Source organism: Geospiza fortis, unplaced genomic scaffold (genome assembly GCF_000277835.1).
Source record: "Geospiza fortis unplaced genomic scaffold, GeoFor_1.0 scaffold43, whole genome shotgun sequence".
Classification (NCBI taxonomy): Eukaryota; Metazoa; Chordata; class Aves; order Passeriformes; family Thraupidae; genus Geospiza; species Geospiza fortis.
In genome coordinates this window covers 1,603,456-1,626,590 of record NW_005054431.1, presented here as the reverse complement: position 1 = coordinate 1,626,590, position 23,135 = coordinate 1,603,456, and the positions used below count along the sequence as shown (strand labels likewise).

The 23,135-nt window shown below is 42.1% G+C and overlaps 1 protein-coding gene across 1 annotated transcript; it reads right to left on the bottom strand.

Moving 5' to 3' along the window:
• Nucleotides 1-125: 125 nt before the first annotated feature.
• Nucleotides 126-20,581, bottom strand: ACOT12 (acyl-CoA thioesterase 12). Its single transcript, XM_005426984.3, has 14 exons — nucleotides 20,535-20,581; nucleotides 17,173-17,233; nucleotides 16,104-16,205; nucleotides 14,009-14,141; nucleotides 12,015-12,165; nucleotides 9,237-9,356; nucleotides 8,470-8,620; nucleotides 7,305-7,360; nucleotides 6,883-6,943; nucleotides 5,476-5,559; nucleotides 3,552-3,685; nucleotides 2,444-2,572; nucleotides 1,028-1,154; nucleotides 126-260 (listed from the first exon to the last, which is right to left on the bottom strand). Exons 1-14 carry the CDS (start codon nucleotides 20,564-20,566, stop codon nucleotides 126-128), a joined length of 1,476 nt encoding a protein of 491 aa, XP_005427041.1. The 5' UTR covers nucleotides 20,567-20,581.
• Between the last annotated feature and the right edge of the window lie 2,554 nt (nucleotides 20,582-23,135).

The window sequence follows — 23,135 nt, the reverse complement described above, 5'->3', positions numbered from 1 at the left end:
GCCCAATACTGACTACATGATCTGAAGCAAATCACCTACAGAAGAATGATCCACAACCTTGCAGGAATTTCAACCAGAACTGCTTGATAATCTTCAGATGTCCCTTCAGAAATCTGCTTTTAACTTCAGCACTTGCTGTCTTCCAGCTCCAAGAACTTTATACACTCCAAAGCAGTGTCTTCAATGGATTTTGATGAGCCAGTAAGATTTGCAGCTAAGTAATGCATAACTCCTGATGTCACTTGATTGAAGTAACACACCTGTTTGAACAAAAGTAAATGAAACAAAAAAGCCTATGGATTGCAAGTTAGCCATTTTTTTGCAGAGCCTGGATGAGTACCACAGCTTTCATGGATGTGAATAGAAGCACACAGTGCTTCTGAAACTGAAGGCAATAATTTCCAAAAAACATGCCTTTTTTACAACACCCCAGTGATCTGGATGTCCTCACTGCTTTCAGACCCTCCAGCATCTGCAGGTAAATGTACAGAGCAGTGCAGCAAGAAATACTTGTGTATAACATACTAAATATGTGTGCTTTGTTAGCAAACCTGTTGCCCAAAAAAAGGAACTGCAGCCACCAAGAGCTCCTGAAAGTTTTCAGAAAAGTGTTTTATTAAATGGAAAAGTTTTAGCCTTCCCATGGCAAAGAAGATTGGCCATGGGTCCAGAGATGGGAATCAGATTGCGTGATTCCTGGCATATGAAGGTTCAAGCGAGGAATTTAATTTGAACTAATTCCTTGGCCTTTGTAGTCAGTGGAAAGAGAGACACACCACCAGAGGCCAGTGCAATGCACATCCTCTAGGGGTGTATTTTAGAAATCTGGAGGGGCAGGGGTTCAGGGCTCATTTCTAACAGTCAGATTGGCCAAAGTTGGGCAAGACAGACCCCACACACCCAGACTGAACTCCTTTTTTGGAGGTATTTGGCTGTTCCCTCTGCAGTCTCAGCTCAGGCGAGGTGACAGCCGCAGGGCAGGGGGGACAGGGCAGGGGGCACAGCTGGGCCCTGCAGGGTTACTCACAGTGCAGGAGCTGCTGCTGGTGCTGTGGATCTGGAACCCAGCACAGAGGATCTCACTCCTGCAGAACTCTGGGCGTGGGGGCATCGCCCTGAGGGTCACCGACCTCACAGCCACCGTGTAGGGCTCCCTGCAGGGCAGGGACAAGCATCACTGTCACCGTGATATTTTCTGAAAAATCCCTTCACCAGGATTTCTTCTCCTGGGAAGATGAGAAGCCTCAGTTTCTCCATGTTTTGCTTCTCTGGAATGTGGTTGGAGATTGTTTATCCAAGCATGTGAATTGTTTTTAATTAATGACCAATCACCATCAGCAGTGTTGGACTCTGAGGAGTCAGTCACGAGCTTTCATTACCATTCTTGTTTAGCCTTCTAATGGAGTCAATTCTCATCTCTCACCTCATCCTGGGGATCTCACAACAGCACACATCACACCCTTCCTCTTGTTGAAAACGTTCATGGCAGTGACTACAACATGTCATTTTCACAGGAGGGCCGAGGAGCTTGGGTGTTTTCAACAATCCTGGTTCAAAGCCGGGGCCCTGCTGAGCCTCAGTGAGGCTTCAGCACAGACCCCAGTCCAGGAGACCTCTGTGGCAGCCAAAGAACAATTCCCCACCTTTTCTTTTTAATTTACCCTGCTCTGCTCAGCCCACATTTACTGCATCAGGGAACAACCCTTACCCAGAGGCTTCACAGTGTGGCCACAGTAAAGGTATCCAAACTCATTCAGTTCCCTCATGGAGGGGGAAGGCAAGCACAGTACAGAATACTGCCTTTTAGTGCTAAGCTGAAGAATTACTGAATGTGAAAAAAGAAACAGAATAGAGAAGGGTAAGATGGACCAAAACGTTCCATTTGCCCATGTTTCACTATGTAAGAACAAAAGGAGATCTAATAAAAAGTAATAAAACTTTAAAAAGCAGGGTATGTTAAACTGAGCAAGGGACTTGGCAGAATTTACAGATACAATAAATGTGTAAGGTTTCAAGAACTTCCTTGACTAAACAGATACTCTGTAATTACGTGGAATGGGAATACAGAGTCACTTCAAACAAAGAAAAACTAAACTCCCAGCTAGGTGCTTCAGCACACTGACATGCTCTCTGGGACATGATTTTTTTTCTCCATTTGCCCTTTTGAATTCTGGCCTATTTGCCCTCCTGGTAGACTACTCTCGAAGAGTCACTATCAGAGGATCAATATTGGACTATGCTAAAAATTTGTGATGATCTGGATTTATTTCATTGCACCTTCACGTGGCAAAGCAAATCTGGCTGTACAAACTCAGGCATCAACCAAGGAATCTCACTCCTTATAAAGTAAAATGCCCTTTTGTCACCCAGTGACAGATCAAGGTGACAGCACCCCAGACCATGGCCCCAAGGTGCTCAGAGTTAAAATAAGAGCCATACTCACTGTGGCTGGCAGGGCTGCCTTTGGGACACCAGAATCACAAAGTCCCTGGGCTGGTGGCCTGCCGTGGGGCCAGAGGTGACATAGTAGATCTTCTCCTCTTCACTCACAGCCTGCAGGACCTCACATGTCCTGTGAAGACATTTAGCACACACCTCAGGCCCTGTGTGTGCAACAGCAGCTCCAACAAACAGTGCAAACGGGCTCATCCTGATGCTGAACCTTTAATTTTCATGTTTCACCAGCAAGGCAGAGAGAGTGAAACATTTAGGTTTTCTGCAACACCTCATCAGCACTATTTCATTAGGTTTTATTTGTTACAAGCTGTAAATTCAGCAGAGTTTGTAGATTTTCAAATATCCCTATTTTCAAATATCCCAAATATCCACTTCCACCCTCTGGTAAAAATCTTTCAGGATGGAATAACTAACTGAAAATGCTTCACCATATCAAATCAGTATAATTTCAATTCAACTGTCTCTAATCACTATTCTACACCATAAAAGGTAAATAAAAAACCTCAAACACCTTTTAGAGCCATTCCAAAAACCTGTTTCAAATGATACAAACTTTCAAACATGTTATTTTTTGAAAATATGTATTTTGAAGGACCCCATTTCTTGATTTCTCACTTTGACTGTGAAATTGAGCATCAGTGTCTCCAACAGCACAAACATGAAGGAGTCCAGCTTTTCCCTAATTTGTAAAGCTAGCATGCACAATATATCCACCTCAGTTCTTACTTTAAACTTTTTATTTTTTCACTAGTTTTGGGTTTTTGTCACTTTTAACACACACCTGCCTAGGACTGGAGCTGTGATTATTTAAGAAAAAGATGACCTCTATCCTATCCCTTCTTTTGAATGACACAGAACGCTCAATTCTTTTGAAAAATACAGTGCACTCTGTATTTTGGAAGCAGATTAAGCACAAACCAAATTTTACTTCTACACTAAAAAAACCCCAAAACCCGTATTTTGACAAATGAATGTTTGATGTCAAACTCTTACAACACTTTGTTCCTAACAGGGCAGGGTCTCACAGGAGTGTCTGTGACAGAGGAATGGAGTGGCCAGGGGGCTCAGAGCCCCAGACAAGGACAGGGTCTCACAGGAAATGTTTGTCCCAGCGCTGGCGGAGGCTGAAGTCGGACAGGAGGGAGAAGGCCACCTGGGATGGGACCTTCACCTGCATCTCCACCTTGAATGACAGCACAGCACCCTCCTCGTGGGTCCAGATTTTCACCTGGGAAAAAAGGAAAAAAAATATAGGCAGCATGTATTAAAAACCAAGAATTATTACTGTAAATGTTTAGATGCATAAATGTTACACATTTAGGACTTTAGGCAGATTTTCTCAGGAGTTCCTGGGAAATGCCACATGCCTTTGTCCAGGCAAATCAGCCACACCTTGGCTTAGCCCTCTTGCCCCTAGAGCAACCCAGCACTTCCCTTTGCAAAATATCCTTCTTTTTCTCCTTTGCTCTCTTCTGTGAAGCAGAGCACCCAGAACTAATGATACTTTGAATAACTACTTTAAATCACAGTTTTGCATCTCTTGTCCCACACCTGTACTATCTTGCCTTGATTATTTTGGGTCTATTTCTATTCGTAGGCCTAAACCCCAAACCAGAGAATTCAAAAAGAATAACTTGGACATAACAATGCACACACAAGAAGGATTTGTCACCTCCCAGAAACCCCATAAATGGAAGGGGATGGGTACAGCAGAATGTTTAGAATTAGAGAATTTTATTCCCAAATTCATGTGCTTTATTGCTTCTCAAATCCTGAGAAGTTTAACAGATTTTCATTTCCAAGTGATGCAAAATTCATAAGGTTCATCATCACTGTTGATGTTTTGTTGTTTTGGTTTTCTTTTTCTGCATCAAAAAATGCGCAATCTTTTGTTTTCTTCTGCATTTCTGCAACAACACAGATTCTGTATTCTCTGGATTGTCCTGTCTTGGAAGGGGAAATAACCCCCAACTTAATCCAGCAAGCACCTTGCTGAAGTAAAGTTTGGTGTAAAATTAAATGCTTAAGAGCTTTAAAAACCATCTACAGGAGGTCTGCATCAATATTCCTCTATGGCACAGAACAGAAGTAATGTTGTTCTAGGAGTCTTCTAGCCTTGAAAAATCACAAAACAAAGCAGGAGGTGCAGCTGTCAAAACACCTCTCTGCTAAGTGAACATTGGCAAGGCTGGATTATCTCTGCAGCCTCACAAACCTTGTGGTTTTGTGTCAAAGACACCAAGAATGCCATTTTTTACCTTCAAAAGCTGTCAAGTCAGCTTGGGGTCATTCCAGTTGCAGGGAAAAGGGAACAAATCTGCACTTTAGGATCATTCCCCCTTGTGCAGTCCCTCTCCAGACTTCTTGTACCTCCCCCTTTAGGTACTGGGAGGTGCTTCAAGGTCTCCCCAAAGCCTTCTCTTCCCCAGGAAGAACAACCCCATTGTTGTCTCTGCTTGTTTCCAGGAGCTGGTTCAAGCTTGCTTTTCCCAGCACCAGAGTTGCGTGCTGTTTATTTGGCATAGCAGCGTTTACTGAAATATTTAACCGCTGGAACAACCTACACACGGCACTGGCAGCTTTGCCATCACTGGAATTCCTTATGATTTGTATCTGCTCTTACGTAAGTATCTTATTGTCTACATGCAAGAGTCACTAAGCAATGTTCCATAGCCTGCAATGCACAGGAGGTCAGACCAAAACACTGAAAAAATAATTTATTGTCCCAAAACACCTCTGGATCAACATGATCTGGAAGTAAACTGCCAGTCACTAACCGTATTTCAGAAACCCAGCCTTGGCAGATGCCAGATGTCTCTCCATTTTCTGGAAAACATGCACTGCAACAGGGTTAACACCCCGTTTTCCCTTGACTTTCTCCTGCTTTTCCTAGCAGCATCTTCCTCTGCTAGAACTGGTTTACACAAGTGTCCTCGCTGATTTGGGGTTTATAACACCACTTCACAAACAGGGAGGTGCCTTGCTTTCAGATTTCTGTAATTTCTCTTCTACACTTACATTATCCAGGGTCTTGGTTATGTCCCACCCTGGTTTTCCTGCCAGGTGTGTCAGTGCAGCTATGTTGCTGTAACTCAGATATGCCTGAAACACAACACACATGTCTGAAAATGGAGGGTAAAGGTACATTTCACTGAACATTGCAGAAATTAGGTGTTCTTTTTTCCCATCATTATGCTTCAACTGCAAACAAATGTTTATTTTCCTTGTAAGTGAAAACACACTTCAGTAGTTTCTGAATTAAAACACTTCCAGTGGCTTCCTGATGCACTCACATGGCTGTTGGCAAAACAATCTTAATTAAAGGACAACAAAACACTATTTTCAGCTTCTCCAGTTATAAAGCTGTGAAGAACAACTTTGACCACCAGGGAGACAATACAGATAACCTCTCAGACCACTGAATTAATGGTTTTGTCCATCTTCCTCTTAAGCAATTAGAATCTACTCGAAAATTAACCTCTTCTTTGCTACCAAGCTGGGTCCATCTCGGCAATTGTTTTTCACAGCAGGCTCACAAGCAAAGGAAATGCAAATATAGCCATTCTTTATGCTTGGCTACAGTGGATGGAGTTCTCATTTAAGCAGTCTATAAAGAGAATACAGCCTTAGAGTCTTTATTGACAGGTTTTGATTTCATAGGAAATAAATCTTAACCAAGCAATTTTTATCATTGTGTGCGTATTTACATTTGTTGCTCTGCAGAAAAAAAAAAAAAAAGGGAAAAAAAGCTGCTTTAGCCACAAAAACTGGACACTGAAACAACATTTAATTGATCTATAAATCCACCTAAATTCAGGTTCAACACCATTCACTGCAGGACATGGACACAGTGAATGCCCCAGCATGTCCAAACCAGAAACACTTGGTGCAGGGAATCTGGGAATGAACATGATTTCACCTCTCTTTCCACAGATTTGTGCTATTCCAATGTTCATCTCTCTGTTGCTATCTCTCCCCCCACTTTTAGCACTTACTAAATGGTTTCCTCACTGCAACTTTTCAGACATTCTGTGGCTGGATAAAGACAAAAACCAAAACCCCAAACTACTTCCTCTACAGGAGAATTCAGCTTATTCTGAAGAATAATAAAAGGAATTCACAATTCATTTTGTAACAACTGGGGACATTGAGGGATAAATCTGCAGGAGACCTTAAGAGACCACCTGTATGCATGTGTTTTAAAGACAATTTTTATATCCTTGCTATTGAACTTACTCTTAGATCAGTAGTGAATCATCTACTCCCTCTTTTTAAAAGAGAAATTTCACTGTGTTACACATCCATCTGTTCCTCACGACTACCACAAAACTTCAGAGGGTCCACCTGTACTGCCACAGCCTGAACAGCTGCTTCACACACCCCAACAGGTGCACAAATACAGCTTTTTATGCACCTACAGGTTACCTGGTTGCTTGTCTCCCAGGCATCAGAGGGCTTGTCTCCTTTAGCAGATATCATGCATTTTCTAAAACATAATTAAAAAGAGACACAGTAGCATAAACTGGTTCTTTATATGTCTGTGTATGCTAGGAAAAATCACTTTCTGTAGGCTTAAATGTCTTCTAAATACAGGTACTTTATCAATTTTTGGTTTGCAATAACTACTTTTTCTTTCCAAGAAACACAGTGAAACACAATAACCTCCAGAGCAAAGTAGTTTTGAGACAAGAAGCCTCTTAACAATTTCAGTGCCACTGAAACAAAATTATTTGTAAATGTAAGCCATATAACAGTCATATATATGTTAAGGGGAGCTCAATTACTTTATTTAGAGGATTATGAAGTTAAGTTTTCAAAATCAAGACCTGCCAGTGACCCAGCTGTACCTGGTGAGTAGAATCCTCCTCCTGGCAACAGCTCCGTGGTACCTCCTCACACCATCCTGCATGAAAAGCAAACCAGACAGCAACAAATCTCATTATTTTAGAACAAAGCTTGAAAAAAGACAACTAAAAATTATTTATTCCAGATGGGCAAATGGCAGAGCAGAAATATAAGCAAATAAAGAGTAATTGTGCAATGGCCTTTCCACAAGCTAACCCAAGAAAACTAGTGGTTTACTTTTTGCCTTAGCACTATTCCCTGAAATTCGAAAAAAACCAATGTGATAGAAGAGTTTTATTATTGTAGCATCCTCCAGGTGCTCTTTGGTCCTAAAGCAGTTGCAGCTGGGCAGTGCAACAGACACATTCTGCTCTTTCTGAATGTGCCATCCACCAAATAAACTATTAACCTAATTTATCATCATCTGGTGTTCAAAGCACAAAGGGAAACTGTATTTTTCAAAGCCAGTTTCTCCTCTTGGGACAGCCTGCAGTAGGCAGTAGTAAACTTACTGCCCCAGTGAGTACATAAGACACCTTGATTCATTTGTCCGTTTCCCATCCTATAAAAAATAAGGTCTCTGATCTTAAAAAATAATTTTATTTCTGCCTACACTGGCTCTCTAAAATTCTTGTAACTGGAACAGGAAGATTAGTGACAGGTGTTAGCACAGCAAATAATTCAACAATAGCATTCAAACTGCTTCAAGTGCTTCATGAACCACTTTCAGGGAAACATGAACTGAGATCTCCATGTCAAAGCAACTGAAAAGCCCACCCACGTCATGGGATTTGATTCCCACAGACTTCTTTATTCACTCTATTTCTCACCTTTGTTAAGGGTTTATAAAAATAACTATTCACTGAATACTTATAAATTTCATCTACAGTCAGTGGAACTTGCATGAGATGCAGACAAGTGGAAAAATCTCCAAATACATCAGATTCTTCTTCTCTGACCATCAACCACAGAATCTCTAGTCATGAGGATGCTCCACGGAGCCTCTCACTTTCAGAAGACTAAAGCTAACAATAATAAACCTATCACTCGAGGACAAGCACTTCATTTGGAGCTTTTCTCTCCTGCAAGAAGATGCACTGCTGCGCCCTGCTTGGTCCTGGCTTCCTCAGCAAGGCTGTGGTGACCCCCCCAATGCTGAGAGCTCACCTGAGTAGTGGGCTTGACCTTGGGGAAGGTGAGCAGCTCCCCTTTGTCATCCAAAGCACTGAAAATGAGGAATGCACTGTTAATGTGCCGCGGCTGGTCCTGGATCCACTCCTCGCAGTTGTAAGCCTCCACACGGACACCAACCTCCACACTGAAAGGACAGTTTAAATAAATCACTGAACTGCTGCCAGTGGTGCAGAAGCAGCCCTGAGACACGCTAGAGTGGACTGCAGTACCTGCAGGTGTGCAGGAAGCCTGACTCAAATACCTTCTGTAGCATAGCAAATCAATTACTCAATCTGGACAGGCACACCTCTGAAATAAAATAAACGATGGCAGTAGCTAAATAGCATTAACAAAAATAAGCAATAAATAGAATGCAGTCTGTCAACAAATGCCAAGATGGGAAGATCCTGGCAAGAAGCTGGCATCTTCTGAAGAGTCAAATCTCTGGGAGCAACTCAGCCCTTGAAAATCCCTGAATGTCAGAGGAATGTTTATTGTTTGAATTTGCAGGAGTGGGATTTGGTGACAAATGATCTTTAAACTGAAAGTCAGAGGATAATTTTGTTTTTAAAAACTTCCACTGATAAAAGCGAAACCAAAAAAAAGGCACATATAGGCAGTTACAGATACAGACACATGCCTCAAAGTCCCACCTGAAAAATAATTAATTCACTAATGAAAATGCTACTGATGCAACATGAAACACACAGTGTAGGCTGGCGCTGGAGATGCCCAGGGACACAAGAGATGAGGAGCTTTACCTGCTGTGGAAAGTGTTGTTGACAATGGCATTGAAGACCAGGCGGTCACCCACAAAGGATGGCCCCCAGAATTTGAACATGTTAACTGCCTTCAGGATGGGGTGTGAATGACAGAGGCGGCTGAAACAGAAACACAGACAGACAGACACAACACACAGCTGTGCTAAAAGCACAGCCGGCGTGACTGACCACAGAAACAGGGTTTGCAGGACCTGGAAGGTCACTAAATTACACTGATCTACTCCATGCTAGCACGGTCAGCTCCAAGAGCATGTAACTCGAGCTTCAACCATCATAATACCACTTATGTCATGCTGTTTCATTTCCAGCACGTTTTACAAACACCAATTAATTCTCACTGCTTGAGACTGCCCTCTCTTAAAGCCAGACCATGAATCCTTTACCTACAGAGTAACCACTTACCTCTCAGTTTCATTAATTTCTGCAGGACTGCACGGGGAGCAGGCTCCTGAGCAGTGTAAAAATGCCAGACCTTAAACCTTTAAACAATTAAAGGAAACCTGAGCAGAAAGGCTGAGCACCAGGGACAGGGTCCAATCAATGACATGTCAAGTTATCTAGTCTCAATATTTGTACTTTTTTGCTTGGTTTTAGATGCTTTCTGCTAGTGTGATATGAAATGAGAATTAAAAAACCCTCACATGGCTACCAGATGCAGTCTGGGTGAAGAGAATCTTGTTTCCAAGCTCTCTGGAGCAGGCAAAAATCACGTTTCTTCATCAGTTCTGCATGTATTCAAAGCCCCTCACTTTCTACTGGGATGTCTGTGCATCACAGGAAGAGGGGACAATATACAATATATGAAATTTATTTTTAGCAACACACTGCTCTCAGTAAGGAGCCCATGTGCACATCTAGGATAGACTGTTCCATGGTGAAGTTTTCTAAATTTGAAAATACAGTTTTGTAGCACTTCTAGCTTTTAACTCAACTGCACTTTGAAAACTAATGTACCGGTATTTTTAAATGCACACAATTATCTGCAGCTAATTAACTGACTGGAACATCTCTTCAATAGTCTAATACATTTGAATTACTTTGTAATTAAATTACAATCATTTGCTCCTCTGATTTAAAATGCTAAGCGTTGATTTTATTTACAATGTTCACTCTAAAGATGCAAACACAATAATGATGAGGAGAGGAACAAACCAGAAATCAGGCCTAAATATTCATTTCTTTCCTGGAAAAGTACACCCTGAATGCTTTTATTGCAAATGTAAGGAATAAGAAAGTATCTGTCAAGTTCAAGCTAATATTACTAATATTCAAATGGTTTTATTGCTATCTGCAAGATTTTTATGTATTGATCAAAAAAAGGTGGTGGGGAAGTGAGAAGGAGAATGACTAACCTTTAAAATGCCCTTAGAAATTTATTTTTTCAGGCTTATCCCTCCTCTCCTGTTCCTCTATCACAGTCTGTGGCCACAGAAACTCTTACCTGGCACCTTCAAAGGTGGAGTCTGAGTGGCCTCACAAAAGGTTCATAGAGAGAGTAGTTACTTCTCAAGCAAAAACTACAACATCTCTGCTTTCAACCAGCCTCTGACACCATTATTATTCCTGAAATTCTCAACATGAGTAATCATGTTTGACATTAATTAGTTCAAAGAAAATTTGTCCAGTACTCCGTTTGCTGTGGTCTCCATTCCTTTTTTTAAATCTAAATGTGACTCCCACAAGGTAAAACTTATCAGATGAAAACAGGTAAATATTCTGAGTCATATTATGGCAAAAATCTGCAACAGTCCCTTCAAGCCACTGGAATTGCACATGGGGGTAAGGTCAGTGCACTCTGTTGTTACTAAAACAAGTTGTTTATCCAACCACTACAGAAAATCTGTTGTTATCAGTACAACCACTGGCTACAAATCAAAACCATATGAATAATGAATGGAGAAGTCATTTAATTATTAAAGATAAAAAGGGAAAACATCTCTAACATCCCTGCAGTGAATTAGGTCACTCGGTATGCAAGGAGAATTCAGACTGAAACTTGAGTGCTGCTTACAAAGAAGCTTTGTGCAGTGTCCAGGAACAGGAAGGGAGACAAACAACGGTTTGACTCCGGGGAAGAGGGATTAAGTGATTATGTGCCTGGGTCACACTGGCAGGCAGCGTCACAAAACATATTTTGTTCTCTTTACCTGAAGATGCCCAAGCTCTTTAAATTGCTAAAATTATTGCAAGCCATAGGATGTGCAGCTCAGAGGGACTGAAAGGTCAAGTGACTTGCTGAGGGTTATCCATCCGTTCTGTGCACACACCAACAAAACAGAGCCTGTTTATGTGGCTCCTTTTTCTCTGACTTATTTTTCTTCTGGCATCACGAGGATCTGCAGACTAAGTTCTAGCAGGCTGTTCATTTTTGGATGTCACTCGATACAGGGTGAGTATTGGTTTGATTCTGGTTAAACAACTAACTTTGTTTCTAAAACACTGCACCAAGCATAAGGAGAGCAGGTTTCTCTTCCTGTATCCAGTGTTAGCTTTCTGCAGATTCCCAGGAAGGTAACACAGCCTCTTTTGCCTTAGGCTCTGTATGTGTAAAAGAATAATGTCTGAGTCTCAGTGGCATGGCATGCTGTGGGAGATGTACCACTTAAATAGTTCAAAGGCCTCCTGTAATGTGAGGAGGAAGACAAGTCACAAAGGCCTGGGTCTGTATTCTTCATAAAATAAATCCCTGTGAAACCTTTAACGTTAAAAGCACATCCACTTAGAACAACATGCAGAGACAATGCTGTAGGAAAGTACCTTGCTGAAATGCTTGCCACTGTCTGCATCCAGGCCATGATCTGGCCACCAAAAGTGTTTCCATGGTGGTTTGCATGAGGAGGCAGGACAAGCTCAGTGCTCTGTACGTGGGTATGCTCAGTTGAAACGGCATCTTTCTCTTCACAAGTATCTGAAACAGAGCAGCAATGCATCAATGAATGCTTTCAGAAGAAAGCACACCCAGTGAAGAGAACAGCTTGTTCAGACTCAGCAAAAAGAAGAAAACCAGAAAGGCACAGAAGAGCTTTGTGGTTTGCAAGGGAAGTGATAAGAAGCTGAACATTTTCTCTGTTCTCCCAGGAGCTGCTGCTGCCAGCCCTCAGTGCATCCCCACATCCCTACCAGGGGCAGTTCCTGTATCAGGGGCAGTTCCTGCAGGGGAGCAGCAGCTGCAGCCCCAGCGTGTGCTGGCTTTCAGGGGCTGTCAGAGCACTTCAGCACCAACTCAAATGTCTGTCAAAGACTCTGCCCTGTGTGTGATGGGCACCTGTACAGGTGTGTTGAACTAAGATTAGAGCAGGACTTGATTATTTCACCTTGTTACAAATTTTGTAATTGCCTGAGGCAATACCTGCATGAAAGGACTGAAATGAGGATCTGAGAACCACCTTGTATTACCTAAGCATTTCTGATGTCACTTTCAAGTGTTTAGCCTTGCATCCTCATGCTAATCTCAATTCTTTTCAGTGGTGTTTTGCAGGAAGATTTGGGCATGAGATTACATAAAGTAATTTTAAAAGTGCCCACCTGTGCTAGGAGCTGCTTGACCTAAATTGTACTTTTGACTTGTGGCATAATTAGCTAACTTTGTGATTATGTAAGTGTGTGGAAACATATGACTAACTTGTACTTTGGACCTACTCAAGGTGTTCCCTAAGATCCACTCGTCAAACAAACCTCACTCTCAGGGTATGATTTGTACATATGTTGCTACCTCGCAGCCTTTACACACAATGTTCTCTCCTCTCTTCTCCCACTCTGCTTGTTCTGTCTCCTTAAGGAGGTGAATTACTGCTACAATAATATCCTTCAAAGAAGTTTCCAGGAAAGGCAGTGGAGACAAAACCCATCGACCTCTGATTTGTCACTCGGGTTATTAGACTGTACCCTGTGAGACAGTTACCATGAAGACAAATAACTTGTTTTCTTGTACCAAACATGACTCTTCAGTTCTACGAAGTCTTACTAAATTGTTACAAAGATCTTTGTTTATAACAGGTTTAATCTCTCCTCAGTAAAACCACATACTGCCTGTTATTTATATTTGGAGCTACAGCTCAGATTTTCCAAATAGAAGCATATTTTCCTAACTGCTCTGAGTAATTTCTTTTGTGAGGGAACACAACAACCTATAAGCACAACTTTCTTTAGGAACAGAAATTACTACCATAAATAAAGAATAACCTGTTTCTTGGTTCAGTTCTTCTAACTTTTTTACCTGTTTTCACCTCCACGTAATGAAACTTCTGCTTGTTGGGAATCACCTCAGGGCATAAACATAGTTCTTACTTTCCTTTCTGGCAAAGACATGGCCACAATCCTGAGTGAATGCCATGCTTCTGTCTACATCACAACTAGTGTCACAGAAGTTTATTGCTGTGTTTACTGCTGTAAACCTGTGACATCTCACACATAGAGTCAAGTGAAGATCTGCATTTCACATCTATTTAATGCACACCTGGCCTTCAATCCTGTGTTTTTACATCTGGAATTTCTGAGATAAAAAGAAATACCACTCTGTTAGAATAACTGCCTCACACACCTCTGGCCCCTCTACTCACAAATCTGGCGCAGACTTTTCTATCTGACACCACAACCCCAAGGAGACATTTTGCCTGCTTTTTTCCTTCCTTCCTTCCTTCCTTCCTTCCTTCCTTCCTTCCTTCCTTCCTTCCTTCCTTCCTTCCTTCCTTCCTTCCTTCCAGCTGCCCATAAGTGTTTGTTCCACCTCCTGCACTGAGTACAGAAATCACCTTCCTTATTGCTCTCCTCCACCACCTTCTGAAAGACCTGGACATAGCCCAGGCGGATTCTTCTCCTCTCAATAGCCAGGATGTGCTCCAGGTAGTCTTCTGCAGACAGAGGCTGTACAGGTTTTAACTCAACCTGTGCAAATGGAGAGGGAAAAAATACAACAATTCTGAATTTCACACTCGTAACAAAGCGCACTTTGAACTTAAAATGGCATCAGCATTTTCTACAACTTTTTCCTATCAGCTGTCCAAGATGACAGGTTTAATAATACAACTAACACAGAGTATAAAGTTCAAGAGATTCTGCATTATCCTTTCAGAATCATTCATTAAAACTCAATGACAAAGTGCTTTTAGCTTATAAATACAAGCATCCATGAGAGCACACAGAGTTTAACACATTTAAGGAAAAAAAAAAAAAGACAGGAAAATATGAACTTAATAGGAAGGTTTGAGGATAGAATTTTTGAACCAGAAAATAAATTCAGTTGCACTGGTCAGTGGTGTCAGTGCAAATTCCTGTGTATTTCAGTGCAATGACAAACTGCATCCAAACCAAATGTACTAGTTTCAAGAAAATGACTACATTTGGATAATTACACCACCAATGACACTGAACAATCACTTCTGAGATTTGTCTAGAAGGCCTAGCCTCAGAAGCATTAAAATAATGCACAAAGCAGCACACCATAGACAAATTCAACATTTTGCAGTAGTGCCACTAATGTTTCTCAGCCTTTGACTCTTCCCTCTAACCCTCTTCCAGATTCATTGCCTCCTTTCCAGTCCTTTTCAAGAGCTTCCTAGATTTTCTCATGTGGCCCAGTTAAAAAATTAAGATGGTGGTTATATTGATATTCTCTCTGTACAACCTTAGAAACAGTTGTTCAGAAAAGTGGATATGGAAAAAATATTCTTCAATGTCTCTGAGATTTTAGTTTGTCATGGAACTTGAACTGAACTCTCAAACTCCCTCTGGGACATTCCTGTCTTAAACCTAATCTTAGTTAATCATCACCAATGTAATCCTGAATTAATCTCCCCAGAAATTTGGGCAAAAGGTAAACAGTTTTATGTTATGAGCATGATATCAAACTAGTAACAAACAATTCTTGATGATATTTTGGTGCTATCAGGGTAGAAATTTAGCCACTAGCCCTTCAGAGACAAGAGCTGGGCTTTAGTTTTAGTAAAACTGCTCCAGTCTGTTTCCTTCTCCAAACTGTGGCACACCCTCACAGAAGAGAGAGCAGTAGTGCTTGGATGTATTAATTGCTCATGGGATGACTCTGCCAATCTCCAGTGGATGTTTAACAGCCAGACATGCTGTCATAACACATGCAGTGAGACAGGAAAGTCAGATCCATGATGTCACATTCAAGAAAGCAGAATTTTACATACAAAGGGAGTTTTTGAAGATAGTCTGAGGAGTGTTTGGCCTTCCCTACAAGAAAATTCTAAAAAGACTGTGCCTGTCTGGCACAGTGATGTGAAGGCCAATGGTACCATGACTGATTTCCTAACACTGGGGAGAAGAAACAGCCCTGGTGTGAAAACCAATCAACATAAATGGCAAAGAACTAATATAGATTGGAAGTGACCTTAAAAATAATGTCTTCTGTCTGAGCAGTGATGTCTGAACAACCTCCCCAAGAGGGGAAGTGAAGGATAAAAAAGCCCACCCTGCAAACAACTTCTGAAAAGGAGAGAGACTCACAAGGATCTCCATTCCACTAGCTTGCCTCAGACAATACTGTAGCCCTCACAAAGACCTCACTTCTATAATGAACAAATGTGCAAAAGGAAATGGAAATAATAATAATAATAATAATAATAATAATAATAATAATAATAATAATAATAATAATAATAATAATAATAATAATAATGACAGCAACAACAACAACCTAACCATTTCAGAGAAGCAAATTAGAAATAAACCCCCAGACTCTATCTTATAAAGTCTGAACGTCATGCTTTTTTCCTATCACTGATCAGAATAAACAGTGTATCTGCTGTGTTTCACAACCAGAAAAGTTGGGTTATTTCACAGAAATTCAGTTGCTCCAAGCTTACGAGAAAACAGGAAAAATACCTTTCCACCATCAACTGGCTTAGGCTCATATGTTGCATATGCCACACTCACAATCTTTTCAGCATTAGTCAAAACATCCTGTACTGTCACCTTGATGCCAACCTACAAGGAAGAAGGTGGTGGAGGAAGGAGATAAAAAGGGTATTTACATCATAGTCAACTGATTTGAGACAATACAGTGCAGTTTTTATCAGTCCCTTATACCTAAAGGGAAAAGGTAGAAAACCTGCTCTAATCACTGATACATCTCTGGTCATCAATATTCAGTCAGCTCTGAAAGGTTTTTTTAGTACCACAATTTTTATGTTTGTTCAGCATCACTTGTAGGGTAAAATTACAAAACCAAGAAAGACACTTAAATGTAGTTTTATGGATTTTTCTTCCATTTTCTTCTGTGGCGTTTGGAGTCCTCATTTGAGTGAGTTTCTAAGGTCTGTACATGCAAAAAAAAGTGTGTTTAGGGGTGCAAAGCAAAATGAAACACTTGAATGTGAAACACTGGATTCGATCGTGTGGCATAGGCCTGACACACATCAAAATTCTGATTTTTATAATTTTTAGAATATTTTGGAATACATTACCCGTGGGATGCATGACTCTCATTAATAATAATGGGAATTGGACACAGGCACAATGCACAAAAAGCACCCCAAAGTTCAGTTAGGATTTGAAGTGATCAGGCAAGGCATTGCATACTGACTGCAGTATGAAGATTCAAGATCGCTGTGCACCTTAGACATGTACATTTGTATCAGAAGTTTCAAAAATGCTTTGAACTCCACCTATTCTGTGGATCTGGCCTGGACCAACACCACCTCTCCCATCCTGCCCACTACACCTGCCAAAGGCTACAATTCTTCAGGGCCCAATTGGTACTCTGACATGGATTATTTCACAGGAAACACACAACTGTAACACTCTGAAAGCAGTGCCATTAGACACTGTTATTGTTCAGATACCTGCAAATATCTGGAGCAAATAAACCTGGACCCATGCTGTGCTCCTCTGCTGCTCCCACCTCTGCTCTTTTCCTTCAACACCTTTAGAAAAAAGAGTGATTATCTCTTACCTCCATGCTGGTTTTGAATGCTCTGTTCACCTTTGTTCTGATGGCAATAATTTGTCCAACCCTGTTAAGAAGAGTAAGACCTTATAGAAGGCAAACATGCAGCTTCATAAGAGCTTGAATCTGCCTCTCTGTGTACTGCTAAAACTGGTGAAGAACATCTCATTAATCAGTCTGTGTCTTCCACACTGCACTGAAAATTCACTGAAAAAAGTGAATTTTTCACTGTGTTCAATTCAACACTGTTATTCTCCAGTCAGACTTGGTCAATAAAATTACAGCAGCTCAGAGATCTGCACAACATTAATGGCAACATTGCTTCTCTCTGCTGGTGTCTGAATGGCAGCAGGTGTGCTCAGGTACACCCAGAAATCCTGGTTTTTGCTCACAAGCACATCCTGCATAAATCTGAGTACATGCAGCTGCAGGAGCTTCAGACACACTCCACTAGCACCTCTGGCACACAGGTATGTGCACATGAGGAGATAACCCCAGGGAAAAAGTGCTCTTGGATGGGGAGAGAGTTCATGTTCCAAGTTTTGGCCAAGAACAGGTCTGCTTGTTCCTGCTGTGCTAACATCATCCCTCTGAAAACCTCTCTTCCCCATTTACCTACATAAAACAACTAAACAGAATTTTTACTTTATTATCTAGTAAAAATTCTAGAGATTCAAGACTGCTAGATGATTATCTAGCGTGATTTCAATATACTAATATTTTTACTATATATTTTATTTTTTATTATATTATTTATTTTATTATTTATTGCCTTTTAAATTCTCCTTATTATGTCATCAAAACAGATTTAAATGAGGAGACATTTTCTTTCCTTCTGGAATTCCTAAAGCACCTGCTCCATGTTGAAAACAGGAGCACACTTTGTTTCCAAACCCCTCAAATCTCAGCCCTAAGCAGTGCTGAGAGGGTGGGAGGAAGGCAGTTTGCCCTCCACTTTTCCCAGTGAGCAGGAAGCAAAAGGACACAGTGTGCAGGGTAAGCCAGAGGCACAGCCAGAAGGGTGCCAGGCCACTGCCTCCAGGGAATTCAAACTGAGTTACAAATGCTGAAGAGCAGCCCTGGGACAGGAAAAGTGGAGCCAAGACTGAAGTAAAATGTAACTCAGAGCACTTGGGTACTGACAAAACATTCACTGTGCAAAGGATTTTGCACAGAGATTACCACAGTTAATAATAATAATAATTAAAAATAATAATAAATAATAAACTTAAAAAAAATAATAGTAGTTACTTACTAATTTAAATGAATTAAGTTGGGACATTTAAAGGTAAAGGCTTACTTAAATTGCTCATTCCACTGCAGAAGTAGAATGGGAAATGGGAAATAGGAAACCTGCTCCTCCAGAGGACCTGACAGGAACAACAAACAACACAGCAATTTTTTTTTCTTGTCCTCACCCAAGAACACCCGAGGTGGAATCCTTTGGGTGCGTAGGGCAGGGAAAATGGTCAGAAAGAACCAAGTCCAGCTGCAGGTGCACAGCCCTCATTAGCTTCGCAGAAGATGCTCAGAATCATCTCAGAAGTTTTTGCATTATTTATTGCAAAGAAAAAGCAGAACTGTTAAGGCAACTGTTCCCAACTGCACAGCTAAGGGAGCCACCAGCTCCCTCCCAGAAAGGAGAGTGGTCAGAGCTACAGATTTGCAGGGGCAGAAGTCACACAACACCACACTTCCACTTAAAACTGTCAGAAATTTAACAGAATGAACTGACTATTATTCACATACAGAACACTAACAAAATTTAAATAAACGCAATTTAAAATCAGATGTATCAATTTAAAATCAGCAGTTCAGTAATACACTGAACTGATGCGTATTACAAGAAAAGGAAGAGGTTATCATGGTATAAAGCTAAGTTTTGAACTATATAGATGTGTGACAATTTCTCTTTACATCTCAGCTGAAATAAACACAGAAGACTTAATCCCTGCAGAAGATTTAGTAACCTGGTTTAGGTCAATAAACCTTACAGTAAGCCCTTACCTAAAAACTATCTTATTAATTTACCAGAAAGAGAAGCAAGAGCTCTTTTATTTATGCAAGATGTTTGTATAATGAACTAGATCTGGCAAAATTTAGGAAAATGCACAGTAAGCTACAAGAAGGATGTTAGGGATGACCTGGCAGAGAAAAATAATTTCTCAAATAATTTCTTTCACAGCTACAATATTGGTACCTGAAATTCTTGTTACAAATGGAACATTGGTATTACAAGTGAGAGAAGAACTAGAAATATTCAGAAACAAATTTGGAAGGAAAAGTATTTTTGTCATGTTCCGGAAGCTCTGTTCTGCTGTCATGAAACAAGACAGAAAAGTGCTCTGAAGCTACTAACTCTGAACAATTACACCTGAAAGGGAAACATTACCCTAACTTTGATTACTTTTTACAAACAGGATTTTTTTCTAAGGACAAAATTAAAACACAGAGCAATTCAAGGCAGGACAAACACTTCAATATTGTGAAGCAGACCAAGAAATTCTCTTTTGAGTTCCAGAATTGGTATGATCATGTTCTCTTCTTTGTCACTGGCTGCAGTTCTTACTCTAATGGGCACTGCTCTAACAGTCTCAAGTCTGAGTGGATGCTTGTTTTGCACTTATGAGCAGTTTTTAACTGCCATCAGCTGTACCCCTGTCAGCCAGTGTTTCTGTGTTCACAGCCACAACAACTGCATGTGCACTGCTCCCTGCAACCAGGTCTATGCCATCTAATCTCTCCTTCATTCTCAGATTCCCCTGTGTGAAACCAAACAAAACCCATAAAGTAACGGGTTTAGGTTTCTGTAAAGGTATGGTTTAGGAATAAAGGGCCTATTTCCTCTTACAGTGAGTTTCATCCCACCATGAAAAATGGTAAAACAAGTTCAGTCCTGTGTTATCTCGTAGACTCAGTTAATTCAGTGGTCAGTGAATGTAAAACATTTATCTTTTTTATAAAATAGCTGAAAGAGAAAGATGTTAAGAAATGAACCAAAAGAGACCTTGCAGCAATAAAAACACTGATAACAGTAAGTTTTATAGGTAGTATTGCTTATTTAACAGAGATAAGCAGTGGCCTGCAGCCATTCCCCAGAGCCAGAGACCACTGGGCCATCAGTTTCTCAACAGGTATCTCAACTGCCAAGTAACGTTAACAAGAGTTTATTTCTGCCCTGTGAGATGGATCTGCTCTCTGGGTGGGCCAGGCTATCACAGGTGGAAAAGAGCAGTTTTGCGACTTAGCCCTGTGGCCGTGGTGCGTTCGCAGGTCTGCTCTCTCCCATTTTATAATGCCTCAGTTTATCTCTGCCAAACAAGAGTCTGCAGAACGGAAACACCTGACTGCTGTCAGCTGGTTTGTACCTGGCAGCCTCTTCAAACTGAATGTCATCCATGGACGCTGTCACGCAGGACACCCCAGCATGCTTCTCAGCTTCAAAAGAGACACAGGAGCACACAGTTACCACTCTGCACCTGCAGGGAGCTACTCACCCCTGGGCTGGTGCCTGACAGGCAGGGACTGCACGCAGCAGGTCCCTCTTCCTCCTGTGAGCACCAAAATGCAACTCTGCAGTGCGCCCCTTAGGAAAAAAGAGAAGCTAAATAAGATTAAAGTTAACATTTTTTGTCACGATTCTGTTGTAAAGGGTGTTTGTATTTATGGGTAACATCAGGAGACGAGACTAGATGATAGCGACTATCTTACTCAGTTTCAAAACTTACACCTAAGGTCTTTTTCTAAAAATGAACATTCTGGTAAGAGAGCCTTAACAAGCATTTTGAATGACAGAAAGAGTCACAAAGTGTTACCAAGCTCACAGAAAGCTCATCATTCTCCCTCAAAACAATATGTCATGAGCATCAGCTAGGGCAATCCATGGGGAAGTTTTATGCCAGTGGAGGATTCTGAGATACAGGAGAAAAACCTACTTATTAGTAGGTAAAAAACTTAGCTTATTACTGCAGTCACAACAGTGGAAAGCAGCTAAGTACATGTCCTTATTGAATTGAATTGAATAAAAACAAAGACAAAAAAAATTCAGAAAATTCAAAACCAGAATTCACCTGCTGTAAAATATTTTCACCTAAATTTGAACTGTTAGTCATTTCCATGGGGTACATTTGGCTGTGAAAAAGAACACACGCTTTTTGTATTAATTATGAAAGCTAATCTGCCAAAGGTAAACATCTTATTTACTGTTAATATTTAATCACCTGATAGTTAAGTTTTACAGCTAGTTAATATGATATATTATTTATTTGACCATAGCACCTAGGGCTTCCAGTCAAAAGGTAGATCTGCAATATACTAGGAGCTGTATAAACACAGACAACCTCTGCTCCGAAGTCCTGAGTGACACAGGCAAGAGAGGGGACCAGCAGGAAGCCTGGAAAATAGCACTGCACAACAGGCAAGAGCTCTCACTCCCCAGCAGCCCCGTATTTTTAGTGAGCATCACACGAGGAGCTCAGAGAAATCAGAGGTGTCATATCAAAATCTGAAGACCTCCCTCTGAAAATACGAGAGGAAAGCACAGCCTCTTCTCAGAAAAATCACTTCTGAGGGTTCAAACACTGAGGGGCTGGGATGGAATCACTCCCTCATACCCCTGAGAGAAGAGGCGTGCTCCTTTTGGGGGATGCGGGTGAGACCCCCGCTCGGGCACGGCGCTGCAGCCACGCGTGGCACTGCGTATCGCTGCTCGCCGCCAGGCTCTCGCTCTGCGCTTCCCCCGCGCTCACAGCGCTCCCCAGTCACTTGTACGAGCTGGCGAGGGGGGTTTAGGAGCGTTGGAAGCCGAGATACAGGCAGACACGGAGTGCTCTGCACGCTGGCTGGATTTGTGGTTGTTTCACAGAACCATGGAATCCCAGAATAGTTAGGGCTGGAAGAGTCCTCTGGAGACCATTTAGTCCAATCCCCTGCCAAGGCAGTGGTACTTTTCCTTCTTTTTGGCACACAAGTGGCAATAATCTTAAATTAGTACTTTCCTTCCTTCCTTCGCTTGCTTATCTTTCACCACCTCTTTTCTTCCCTTCTGCTGCTCCTTTTTAAAATTCTCCTCATCCCCACATTCCCACCACCTTCCTCGCTCTCCCGTGCCATCTGACGCCTCACCCTCGTGGTGTCTGTTCCTAACTGGACCCCAGATCTCCTGGGCTCCCAGAGAGAGACGTGGAGCTCCGGGAGTGGGTCCAGTGCAGGCTACCAGAATGACTGGGGGACTGGAGCATCCTCCTCTCGAGGGAAGCTGGGTCTGCTCAGCCTCGGGAAGAGATGAGTGAGAGGGCCCTTCATCCCTTCATCCCTTTTGGACACGTACAAATGTCCTAAAAAGGTGTCAGAGCATGGATCAGGCTCTGCTTGGTGGTGCCCAGCAATGCGACATGAGGCAAGGGGCAGAAAATTATGCCCTGGAAGTTCCATCTGAACATGGAGCTGTGTCAGGGTGGAGATGAGGGAAAGGTTCTTCCCCCAGAGGGTGGTGGGGCACCGAACAGGCTCTGCCAGAGCTCCAGGAGGGTTTGGAGAGCGCTCCAGGGATGCCCAGGGTGGGATTGTTGGGGTGTGTGTGCAGGGCGGGGGTGGGACTGGGTGATCCTGTGGGTCCCTTCCAGCTCAGGGGGCTCTGTGATTCTGTGAAGAACTTTTTCAGAGAACACCGAACACGCTGCCCAGAGAGGGTGCGGGGCGGAGCCCGCAGGACCCGTCCCAGCAGCGCCTGCACGATCCCGAGTCCCGGGCTCTGGGATGACCCCGCGGCGGGACAGGATGACCCCTGTGGCCCCTTCCCCCCTGCCCGGTGCAACCTCCAAAGCTCTCTCTCCCTTCCACGGGATGACACCTTCCCTCCAGCCTCCCCCAGAACTGGGACTGTCCCCTCCCGCCCCCGGGCGAGCAGGGGCCGGGCCCCGCTGGCCGTACCTGCGAGGCAGGCGGCGGCGGCCCTCCATCGCCGCAGC